General features: G+C 40.6%; 1 protein-coding gene and 1 pseudogene across 1 annotated transcript; one reads left to right on the top strand and one right to left on the bottom strand.

The window, feature by feature from the left end:
• Positions 1–2,065: 2,065 nt before the first annotated feature.
• Positions 2,066–8,458, top strand: LOC138030056 (uncharacterized). Its single transcript, XM_068877912.1, has 4 exons — positions 2,066–2,257; positions 2,410–2,737; positions 6,972–7,027; positions 7,152–8,458. Exons 2-4 carry the CDS (start codon positions 2,433–2,435, stop codon positions 7,418–7,420), a joined length of 630 nt encoding a protein of 209 aa, XP_068734013.1. The 5' UTR covers positions 2,066–2,257; positions 2,410–2,432; the 3' UTR covers positions 7,421–8,458.
• Positions 8,459–10,575: 2,117 nt separating this feature from the next.
• LOC138030817 (uncharacterized) overlaps positions 10,576–12,500 on the bottom strand; it is a 5,450-nt pseudogene continuing 3,525 nt past the window's right edge.

Raw genomic sequence — 12,500 nt, 5'->3', positions numbered from 1 at the left:
CCATTTTGAAGCGTGTATATGGACGTGAAGTAAGCAATCAGGTGCATCGTGGGATAAGTCCCAACGCTTCTGTCGCTTCTATCGTTTGAACCCGGTTTCCATTAAAAATGTGCGATCGCTTGAGAGTCTTTTCCGGTCGTCTCTGTCATAAGGATAGAACTCGAGTCTATCTTGGACGACTGATCGTTTCTGTCGCAAGGATCGTCCCGGGATCGTCCCTGGTGATCGCTAGAGCGTTTCCATATGATCGTCCGACTTGTCGCTTCCAAAAATTTGAAGCGACAGAGACGATTGTAACGACAGGGACGACTATTTGGAAACCGGGCTTAAGTCCATCCATTGATCAATCAATCAACCAATCAATCCAGTTGAGAGTTGTGTCTAGCGTATTTGTATCTTATGTTATCCTATGCGTCCAGTTAATTCAATTAATGCGACTTCTTATATTTGTATTGAACTTTCACCTGAATTTTTAAGCGTGAGCCTGTCGGCTTTTCTAATGCAAGGAACGGAAGCAGAACGAAGAGATCCGTTGGCAAAAATAGCTTCGCCTTGGGGAATTAAAATCATTTTTCACCCTTGTTATTCTCATAGAATGAGAGTCGCAGATCGACGACAAATTCAAAATCCTTTTAATTCGCTCAAAGTTTTGCTTCTGCCCTTAAGGGCGAAAATGGCCCGCGGCAAGTTTCTCTAAATCACCGGAAACCTTCCCATCATTTTATTTTGAAACCCAATGGCCCTCGTTTTTTAGATAACAAGCACGTGCAGGAGCTCATCAAGAGGAGCCTATATCTCCTCTAATTCCTTGAGTCAACCCTTTCGATTTCCCGAGTAAATTTATTTTTAGGAACAGGTTTTTCCCGCGAAAAGTATCTTACTTCCCTTGACGCTGAGATAGCTCTGTTTTGATTGGCTTTTACAACAGTGGGCGTGCTGAATGTCCCAAGGGAGATTGGCTTTTACAACAGTGAGCGTGCTGAATCTCCCAAGGGAGGTGTTCTATAAATAAATCTACTCGGGAAAGGGTTGACTCCGAGGCCAAGTATGGGAGATAGAGGCTCCTCTTAATGAGCTCCTGGCACGTGGCTAATCTCCATATCTGACCGTTGGGCTGACACAGGCATCCCACGAAAATAGAAGGTGCCAGGCGTCCTGTTCAAGCTTTCGTTTTGTCCTGATTATCTTCTTGTGAAAAAACAGTAACTTTCATCCGGAAAATTTTAAGATATATTTTTATCTCGAGATCAATAAACCATCTCGTGATAATCAATTGTCTGGAGATAAAATATTATCTCGGGATAAAAAATTATCTCGAGTATCTGGAGACATAAAATCATCCGGATGAAAAACTTTGTTACTGTTTTCCGCAAGAAAAAAATCGGGACAAAACGTATCTCAATTTTAGTCACTTTCGACAACCTCGTTTCCAGGGCTTTTGACCTTGGTGAGGGCGCTTTCTCCCCTCGGCGAAAAAGCCCTGGGTACGACCTCCTCGAGCATCCCGGAATAAGGCTAATTAGAGCAGGAAAAGAAAACAAACAGCGGTTACAAACATTTTCATTTTATACTTACGTTTCGTATGCTGCAACATACATCATCAGAAGTGACGGTTAAGACTGTTACAAAAATTTTAAAACTTGAGCGAGGCAATGGTGACTAGTTACAGAGTATTATAACAAAATCGTAACTTCCGGTAGTTGATACTTACGGAAGAAATTAATAAAGAAAAAGCTTCTCATGTTATGGCCGGTAGAAATAGTATGGTCTGCAACAGCAGAGGCGTGACCGACTTGTGTAAGAGCTTTGAAATTGAAATGGCCAAAGAGCAAAAATATTTAAGGCTAATTAGTTAAGCTTGATGGGGGCAGAATGTTCTCCGTGCTGTGAACTTAGTGCGTTGCCTTTTGCGTTCGTCCGTTTGTTAGCGGAAAGAAATTGCAATGGTAAACCACTGTAAACTTTTTTACCTCTGGTATGTGGAACACTATACCTTAATGGACGCTGTAATGGATATTTCATCGGAACCAGAGAAACCTGTCAGCACTACCCATCAACTTGCAGAGATAAAAATTAATCTCTCTTCAAGTATCCTTGGATTTATTCCGCTGTTCCAATAATTTATTACCCATTCTTAGAACGTGTTATATTGAGTGTCGTTAACTTTCTCTCATTTACCTGGTCTTGTATAATTACAAGATAATCTGATAGACAAATTGCGCCGGTAGTCTGAGAATTGGTTGTTTGTGGTGACAAGGTAAATATACTATATGAACTTGAATGTGACTTACGAAAACACAATATTGTATCACCGGAAATCTCCTTTTCGCTGGGCTAAAATTACAAATTCTGGGAAACTTTTTTGGTAAAAATAATAATCTAGCTGATTAATAGTGTGCTTTACAACAGTTGCGTTGCAGGAAAGCTTGGTGATGGCACAAGAAAGCTATGTAAAGCTGGAAGAAGAAACAAGTTCTCCACGAAAGAGATGTCGTTGTTCAACAGCCTATGTACAAATAATATGCCAGGTTTTAGGGATTGTTGTGTTAATCGTCTGTGTTGTCTCCATTGAAAGGCGACTGGCGTTTCTTGAACACAGAGTAGATTCCATGATGACCAAGGCACAAACAGACAGCCAGTCGAGACTCAAAAGGCAATTTGGGGGATATGGAGTCCTTCCAGTGGACACTGAGACAAATCTTGGCAAGCAACTGCAAGGTGCCACATCGAAAGGAAGGTACGGTACAGCTGTATTAACAACTTATATGAGAGAATATTTAAGATCTGACATATTTGAAATGCGAATTATATAATATAAAGATCATCGCTTTTTGGAAAGCGTCTTAAGGTCACAGTCACTTAATAGTTTGCCCTCGCTCATTGGAAGAAAAATCTTTGAAGTTAGTTTTATTGTCAAATACAAAATTTCATTCGTTTTTCAGTGGTCTAATTTTCTGAGGTTGCCTAATTAGCCAACGCGCGTTCGACGAATGTCTGAAGGTTGAAAGTTGTCAGTAACCACCAAATGGAAACGAAGCTGAAAAACTCTTGGCTGGAACGGGGCCCTAACCGATAAAAGTGTGATTGCCCTACAAACTTCTCCATCTACTGAGCAACTGTATTCTACTCAGTGCTGCACGGAGAATGCGACACGGCGAGAATGAAACACCCATTTTCAGACATAAAACTATAGTTTTGTCTCGACTAACCGTTCCACTGAACATGCCATCATTAGACAATCATTGTTGTCATATTGGACAATCATTGTTGTCGATATTTGACGTTCGTTCTAATGTCAAGTGCCATTTACGGGGTCATTACGTTGACCAACTTTTCTCCAAGGAAAAATAATCGGGCTTTGCGTTATCCAACCGCTAGGGCGTTAAACTCTCCAACCACTGATGTTGATGTTCCAACGTTAAGCGAGAGTTCTAGAACGATCGATCACAGTCTCGCTACAATGTGTAACGATCCCACTGAGCGATCACGCTACACAATTCGTGCACTTTCAGTTTAGATGTCAAGCCTGTAGTGGAAACTGGTTAGTTTTTCATTTCACGTTACATTCCGAAGTAGGTGTTGAGCCTGAACTTGCATGTTGCCGTGCGTCTGTTCAGTTATAGATCACAGATGACGTCAAAGTGTGGTAAGAACAAAACCGCCGAATGTGTCACTTATGTTCTCACCACATCTTGACGTCTTACGTGTTCTATTACTGATCATGAAACGCACGAAAGTTTTTGATGATGATGTCAACTATTCGTCTGCCCACTAATAGATCATAGGCGAGAACCAATCAAAATGCGTGCATTATTGAGTTTGCATTTGCAAAGCAACTTCTCCCTTTGGTGAATGGAACCTTTGAAGCCGGGATAACGAAAATGGCCGACCTTTCTCCGTCTACATTAATTCTTAGTGGACTTCATATTCAGATAAATAAGGAGTCTCATCAATACTTTGCACCTGTTAGATAATTTTCTTCTCTTTTAAATCCAATTATTGCCGTAATGAGCTTTCTCGAGACAAATATTCTTCATCGTTTGACCTCGGGCTTACAAACGCGCAAAGCACTCATGTAAGCACGAAAGTAGTTGTCGATTGAGGATTGTGCGGCCGTACACTAAAGCCGAATCGAAAGGAAAGAAAGCAACCATCGGTTGTTTATAACGTTTAGTGGAGTTTGGATATAGATAGCCTATCCTCTGGTTGTTTTCGATGTCGAAGTCACTAGTGGTATTTAATTTCCAAAATCTCAACTGGATTTCACCATTGAAACATCAAAAGCGCTCTACCTTCGATGACTCTTCGATGATGCTATTCGTGAAGATTGCCCAGAACTAAGCACGTATCGAGAAATCATGGTTTGCCACAGACTGTCAATATTAATCATGTAAGTGTCAAGTTTTCTGACCTTAAAGGTAAATAACCAATTTTGACAATCCGTCTCAGAGAGGATTTATTTCTTTGTAACACGAAAGGTCAGGGGTTGAGAAAACTCCAGCTTTTCGAAAGCCTCCCGGACATTTATACCAATTAATAAGTGTTTTTGTGCTCCCCCACCGAGGAAGCACATATCAGTGGTGATATGTCTGCCGAGGGAAAACATACGTCACTGTGACACCAAAGGTAGAACCGTTTTGTCGGCAAGCCCACATCCGTCTATCACTGGAAAGATTAGCTCGGGACGTTTCATGTGAATGGTTACACCTAGGCTTTTCCCTAAACCCGAAACCCATATATTAAGTTGAAACCACCTTGTAAGACCATTGCAGGAAAGTACTGCTTATAAATTGAAAGAGCTTTAACTGGAATGGTCAAGTATTTACATAAAGACAACAAACTTAGTATAGAAGATGAATCACGAAATTTGAAAAAGATCCTCACTAAATGTTACTCCAGCCCAAAGGCTTGATTAACATTTGTAAGAATGCTATTCAAGATATGCAAAGCAAAACTGGAAACAAGTTTATTATTTCGAACTATAATCCTACTGGCGCCACTTTGTCCTTTTTCATTCATAACCTGGATAAGGATTCCGCCTGTTAAATCCGCCCAAAAATGTGCCTGGTTATCCACATCGACAGTGGTTGGCCTTTCATTTTTTAATTATTGTAGTAAAATTTATGAGTTAATTAGCTTTGTTTCCTGGTGTCTTTGAGCAGTTATGGAAATGAAATGTCGACGTTGCAGCTTTCTTTTCATGCTTTTTTCCCCCTTCATGTAAATGTATATTGTCAACGAACTGTCATTCCTTTGAATATCGCGCAGAGCAGCTTCTTAGGAATACAGACAGATTAAAACAGTCCTAATCTTAGAGCCTCTGTGCACAATATGTTTTGGACCATATCCCAGTTTATGCTGCTACAAAAGTCTACTTACGATTTATATTAATCTTTGCTCACGAAACAAGAGCTTATCACTCGAAAAGTTAATCCCTCTGTTCCCTTTTAGAGAGAACTGAATTTTTGACCTCAATGCAGCTACAAAAGACAGCCGACTAATACTTTAAGGTGTTCAATTTAACTTTATCTTTGTCTAATTCGCAGTACTTTTCCTTCCTTCATTCTCGACATCACTAGGTTTCGTCAGAAGCACGTGACCTTCAAACTTGTAGCTTGCAATTCTTGGAACAAAGCTGGGGATTTTAGGACACCAATTTATGCCCAAATATGGACAAAAATAAGATCGAAGCTGCACGCGCGTGAAAATGTACGAGCTACGTTATATCCAAATAAGGAAATTTTTAAGCTCAAAAAAAACCCCAGCTCTAAACCAGAGTTACACGCTTCAAGGTCATGAGCTGCTGGATTTCGTCAGTGTCCAAAATGTCAGAAGCCACAGGCCTTATCTTAAGATTTCACTCCCGAAAAACCACTTTCCACAAAAGGTTCATAACGAAACTGACTATGAAAAAAAAAAAGATAGAAGGGAGCCGCCAACTTGTAGGCATTTGCGTGCATGGGTGGGTGTCTAGCAAGGACCTTAACGAGACGTGTGCTACTGGTTTGTGACTCACACGACAGCTTAGCAGACGAACATCAGTACGTCAAGTACTTAGACAACGTAATTATACCCTACATCAAAGGAACTTCTGAAATTATTGCTAGGATCCTACAGTCTTACAACAGCCGTGTTGCTCACAGACCCATCACTACCTTAAGAAAACTACTGACTAACGTCAAAGACAAAGACCAACCTAAGGACAGACAAGGAGCAGTTTATAAGATCAAATTCTGCGACTGCCAGGCCACCTAAAATCGGTGATACCGGCAGAAATTTGAACACTAGACTGATTGAACACAGACGAGCGACGAGGAACGCTGACATCAACAATAACATTGCTGAAAACCATCTACAGACAAACCACAGAATCGACTGGGACTCTGCTACATGTGTTACCTACAGCACTAACTACTACCAACGGATCGCACTGGAAAGCTAGTTTACTCACTTAGAGCAGACACCAATAAACCGATGCCTACAACTTCCCGCACCTACAAACGACTCATCGACGATATCAACAGACAAACAACACACTGATTTACTCTCTCAGTACTGCCCAACGTATTCTAGGATGCACGTACAGACCTTAGACCTATAGACAGATCGAAATGCACCTATCACTGTTTAGTCTTCTCAGCCAATTACATCTAGGCTCGACAGTCGACCAATAACATCACGAATAAGTTGACCAATGACATCTACGACCGGAGTTCTTATAGTATCTACTGACATTACACAAATCACTTGACTCTGAAGATGACTTCCGCTCAGGTTGTCGAAATGTCAGTCAATGTCATCTCAAACAGTCCTTCTCAGGACTACACTCACCCGGACTCCTGGGTTCAAACCATTTACGACGATTTCTTAAGTGTAAGCACCCATTTTTGTAAAGAGCATTTTAATCAAAAGTCGCATTTGAAAAATTGGCCTATTTTTCATTGCATATTCCTGTTTTCATTTTATGTCAGATCCAAAGCTACGCCTTTACAACGCTTGCACAAAAGAAGCACATTTCTTTCACCAGGTACGTATAAAATCCCTTTTCGTTTTTCAGTTCTACTATATCAAGAGTATTAGAGAAGAATAAGACGAATGATGTATTTAATAGTAAATGACTTCGTTCCATCAGTTGCTTTTCTCTCTATTAGGGTTTGGTCGGAGGTTGCAAATAATAATTCCCGGCAGCAACGATTGTCCATTGGGTTGGAATTTGGAGTATCGAGGCCGACTTCTGTCCCTACATAAGACTGCCTCGCGCGAGAAACAGGTCTGCGTTAACGAGAAAGCTGAGCTTGATGGTACTGAACGCACAACTGAAATTAGAGCGGCCCGTGATGCGATGAAACGTTATTGTAAGAGCTTTCCCTGCAAGCCACCCACTGAGCATCAGATGTTATGTGCGGTTTGCACCAGATAGAATGAAGTGAAGCATTTTCGAGCCTTGAGACCGCGATTCTTTCAGTCAGCATAAGAGTAACGATCCTCATCACTGGAGCCTGAGATCTCACGTCTGCGCTTGGGCAACGAAAACAAGAAGAGCGATTGACTTTTAGTTTCAAGATACGCGCAGGCGCATTAGGGGCCATTTTTTTTAACTGTTGGGAACCATTACTGCGTGCTTAAATTTTGTGACTTAACTCTGAAGGACCGAAGTCCCTAATACAGGAACCTTCTTTATAAGGGGATTTCGTTATTTCATATTCTGGTCGAAAAAATCGCCGCCTCTAACGAATCAAGTTTTATGGGAAATCTTAGGGAAATAACAAAAACTCAGCCACTCTTTGGTAATTGCTCGCATTTTTTTTTTTTTGTGATTTGTGAATTCCTTACGTATTGCCAAGAGAAGATTAGGGAGACAGAGAGGGAGTCGGCCACTTTGTTTCCCAAGACGTCCGCAAAGCCAGAAGAATTCAAAATGGCGTTCCTGGTGAAATTACGGTTTGTTGACGAAAGCGAATTTCAGAAAAATTGGTATATCTTGCCTCAAATGTGAAGATATGTTGTACAATTTCTTTCTTTTTTATGGCTTGTTGGATAAAGAATAGGACTCCAAAAACCATACGGAATATCCAACAGCCACGATTACGCAATGCCAGATAAGTTCGTATGACGTCATGCTAAATAGTCGCGGACGTCAGGAAACAGATTTCCGATCTAAAAATAACTTTTGCGAAGCCAACGCCCACACACGCCTTCTCTCTCTATCATTTTCTCTTGGTATTGCAATCCACAGTAATTTTAATAGTCGGTTATCTTCTAGTTTCGGTAGATACTTCTCACTCAGAGATTTTGCTTTAGCATCGTCGTATTCCGCCCGTATCTACAGCAAATTGATATGTATGATATGTATATAGAAAATATCTCGAATTTCTAGTGCAAGGCGCGCGTGGAAAATTAGGTTTCTTGTCCTGTCCGATTTGATTTCCAAAAGATAGAATAAACATTACAAACATTTATTTTTTTACCTCGTTTCCTTGGACCGCCTTGAATGTTACAACTCCTCGTTTTTTTTAAGTTCAATTGGTGGCGCTCCTTCCTTAGAGTCGACTGGAAAAATCTGGGCGTATGTTATAGAACTGTTCTCGAACTCTGTATTAAGGAGGCTCGAAAGGGTTTCAACACTTAGAAGACTCTCTGTTTAGATCGAATAACGCTACAGCAATGTTATGGTACCATATGAAACACATTATTTCCAAACAAGATGTGATCATTATTGTGATGTAATAAGTTACTTTGGCAACGGGAAAGCCCATCAAAAATACCCTATATTTTGGATTTAGTTGCTCATATCTCAAAACGAACTCGGTGACCACCCCCCTTTTTTTATTGCTGAAAAGTGATTAGAAGGTCACGATGAAACTTTCGGCAAAGTTAAAAAAAAATTCTGCTAGAGGATTCAGAGCTATCTTTAAAAAAAAAGTTAAGGTGGCTCTGAATCCACTGGACAGAATTTTTTAAAACTATGCAGAAAGTTTCATCATGCCCTTCTGATTACTTTTCAGAAATAAAACATAGGGGTCACTGAGTTCGTTTTTTAGATATAAGCAACTGAAGACAAAATAAAGGGTGTCTTTACAGGGCTTGCCCGTTGCCAGGGTGACCTATTACGTCAAAATAATGACTGTATCTTATTCTGCAATAATGGGTGTTTCATTTGGTACCTCAATATTGCCACTAAATGATACAACGTTGTGGTGCCGATCCTTCTAATAAGAGCGTCACTTGGAAGCCTAAGGTATTTTTGCGCGGTTTTATGAATATGCGGGAAAAGCAGATCTCAATAAGTGTTATTAAAATCCAAAAAGAAAATTGGGGGTAACCACGCATTTTTCAAAGATAATTAATCAAAATTATCGGCAAAAAGCTTTAAACTACAAAGCAACGTATGGCGGTCCTTTCCAAATTAAAGCTTAATTATCTCTGAAAAATGCATGGTTACCCCCAATTTTCTTTTAGGATACTAAGAGCACTTGCTAAGTTCTGCTTTCTCCGCATAAATTTAAACCGCGCAAAAATATCCCCGCATTTGTAAGCACTACCGATAGGAAATCTGAGTATCTGGAGATGCGCAGAACGTATGCGCAATAACAATAGTAGGCACCGTCCTTAAAGATGAAATCCTTGCAATGATTGTTTCACTGTCTTAGGTACCCAATTTACAAGAGAAACGTAACCCCTGCCAACTATCACTATTCCCTTCCCCGCCCTGTGACGAGTTTCGCATTTGGTGTTGCCATACAAGTGTGGTTTTCCCAAAATCGCATTCAGCATCTCGGTATTCGCATTCGTGAATGAGGAAACATTCAAGGAATCTATTGATTTCTTCAAGATGTTCCATACGTCGCTTAGAGTCGGAGACTGGATTACTGCAACTTTTATCCCAAACAAAACATGCTTAGTTTTAGTACAGCATGACTAGACCGAGCAAGACAGCGTGAGGCCATAAAGACACAACAAAAGATCGTAGCCCAAAACGATGAACAGTCTCTACATTTCAATAGCAATTGACACAATGGACTTTACGTGGAGCATGCACATCACTGTAAATGGCACCGTGTCATCACGAAGATAGGAAACCATTCTTTTGATGATGACGATGATGATGTCGATGATGACAATGGTGATGACGTCATGGTGATGATGATGACAGGTTCAAGAGAAAGCGTCATTCGTACAGGCACTTTAATATCGTTGCGATTCTAACCTAACATGGCAAACTGCCACTGAAATAATGGAATCTATGGATGAGTCTACATCAAAAGCAAAATTATGCTAATTGATTAAAACGACAGTTGTGAAAAGAATGCCCGTGGAATGTCTAAGATCACATTTAAAGAGTTTTAGTTACATTTATAGTTATGCTGTTATAGATCATAGTGCCAGTTTAGAGTTTTCATGTTTTGATCTACTTCCACTGCATCTTCTTCATTGTTTGCTCGATCCAGACGACAAAATGTAGCTTCAGCGCGCAAACTGAGAAAGATCTCTAGCACTATTTTTGGTTCCTCTTAGCTTTCATTTGGCTTGTTTTTACGTTCTAGAATTTGGTTGAATTGGAGTGATGTCACCCAATTAAGTATTAAGACGACACATAAAAGAAGACAAGTAAATGATCATGTCGTAACTCGATTTGCTGCATACAACACACGGTAATTCGTGACCTCTGATGTACAGTTTGCAGGGTAATGGACCAACACCGCAACTCGATTGTACTACGTACAACAGATCACCGTTTGTGTCGGATTGGCTTCCTGGTACGGCCTCGGCGTCTTTATCAATGCAGACAAATTCACTTTCGTGGGCGTTTTTTTATTATAATGTTCAGTCATCAGGTATCCAGAATACTCTTTGGTCCAACCAGATGGGCATCTATAGGTCACTGGGATCACCACTTGGGAAGCACGTGAACTGGCGTAACAAACGGCGCAAGGTGCTTGGTGATTATTAAGGTTGTCGCATAATCCTGGAAAGCCTCCTGTTTGGTACTCCGTGGCGAAAATGCCAGCTGTTTTCTGCCAACCAGGAATTGTCTTGTCAAAAACTGGATTGTCAGGAAGGCACAGGAAATTTGAGCCTCCTCCAGTGTGAGAGTAGTAGCCGCTGCCCATGAATTCTGTTTACATCAGGGAGACATAGGTAAGTAATTACGTAACTTTAGATGTGTCATATCGCATTTTAGAACACTTAGGACCGTAGCCAGAAACAGGGAGTGAGTACAGGAACTTTAAGCAACTTGAACAACGGTTATTGCAGCGGAACATCACTTCGATTCAGAACATAAATCAAATACATTTTTTACAATGACTGCAAAATTCTCGCGCGCTCATTGGCCAATTGTTATTGTCAATAAGCGGACAGATATAAATTTATAATTTATGCGACAATGACGCGATATTGCTCACGTCAAATTGAAGTTTCTCGCATTTTTGTCCCGCGTTCTCATGTTTTGACTTAATTTTGATCCCTCTGCCTTTTTGTTATTGTAAAAAACAAATTGATGTCAGTTTTTCATGCGTCTGTCCTGTTAACACGGTATACTAAGACCCAAGTATAAGGCACCGCGGGATAATTTAACCGCACCCTTTGTCTTGTTTTGTGGCGTTGCCGGGCCAGCAGCAGTCGTTGTAGTGTCGCGCGAAATTGAAGAGCTGCAGCAAGGACAACAAAGATGGCTACGAGAAGGTTGTCTAAAAGTACTTTTCCTTTTATTTTAATAATAATTTCTCGATTGCTTTAAGTCGTTTGGCATGGAAAGTGTGTATCAACAGAATAAATTGATATGAACAATGACGATGTTTGACAAGAAAATCATTGAAAATTTATTGTCCGGTGCTCCGTCCGCAACATAACATCGCAAGAGCGTTTACGCAACTACGCGTACGACAGCTGAGACAATTAAGGCCGGGCCAAACGCTCGCAACATTTCAACGCAACATCTTGCAACATTGTTGGGGGCAACATGTTGCGTACGTTTGGCCACCCTGTTGCGATTTGTTGCAACATGTTGGATGACGTTGGATCAAATTTGAAAACGATTAAATGTTTTATGCAACATTTTGGATGTAGCATGATGTTCTACTCATTTGGCCACGTTCACGCAACATTGTTGCACTAGGGCATGAGCACTAGGTCCACTTGTTGCGCGCCAGCGTTAAAAAAGTTGAAAATGTTGCGTGCGTTTGGCCAGCCAGTTCAACACATGTCGCAACATCATGCAACTTACAATGTTGCAAAATGTTGCGTTGAAATGTTGCGAGCGTTTGGCCAGGCCTTTGCAACAACGCCACAAAGCAGGAACATGATTAGTTAAAAAAAAGGAAGATAATCGTGCTGCACGTGCGACAAGCACTTCGGTGCATTTCTTTGCGGTACTCCACACAGCAAAAACGTTTTTTTTTTTGTCAATTTTATTTAAATATATGCATTATTTCGAAAACGAACCTTACTTACAACACTAATACAACTGACATTTTTACATACTTCAATACTTACAATAT

This window comes from Montipora capricornis, chromosome 13, assembly GCF_036669925.1.
Source record: "Montipora capricornis isolate CH-2021 chromosome 13, ASM3666992v2, whole genome shotgun sequence".
NCBI classification, from domain to species: domain Eukaryota; kingdom Metazoa; phylum Cnidaria; class Anthozoa; order Scleractinia; family Acroporidae; genus Montipora; species Montipora capricornis.
Note: the sequence above shows the minus strand (reverse complement) of the source record. Positions and strands in the feature narration are given on the sequence as shown.

Bases quoted from the DNA above. Each gene is read 5' to 3' on its own strand.
- LOC138030056 (XM_068877912.1), top strand. From the start codon at position 2,433: ATGGCACAAGAAAGCTATGTAAAGCTGGAAGAAGAAACAAGTTCTCCA. The intron at 2,738-6,971 runs GTACGGTACAGC...ATTTTATGTCAG, and splicing joins GGTGCCACATCGAAAGGAAG to ATCCAAAGCTACGCCTTTAC. The intron at 7,028-7,151 runs GTACGTATAAAA...TCTCTCTATTAG, and splicing joins AAGCACATTTCTTTCACCAG to GGTTTGGTCGGAGGTTGCAA.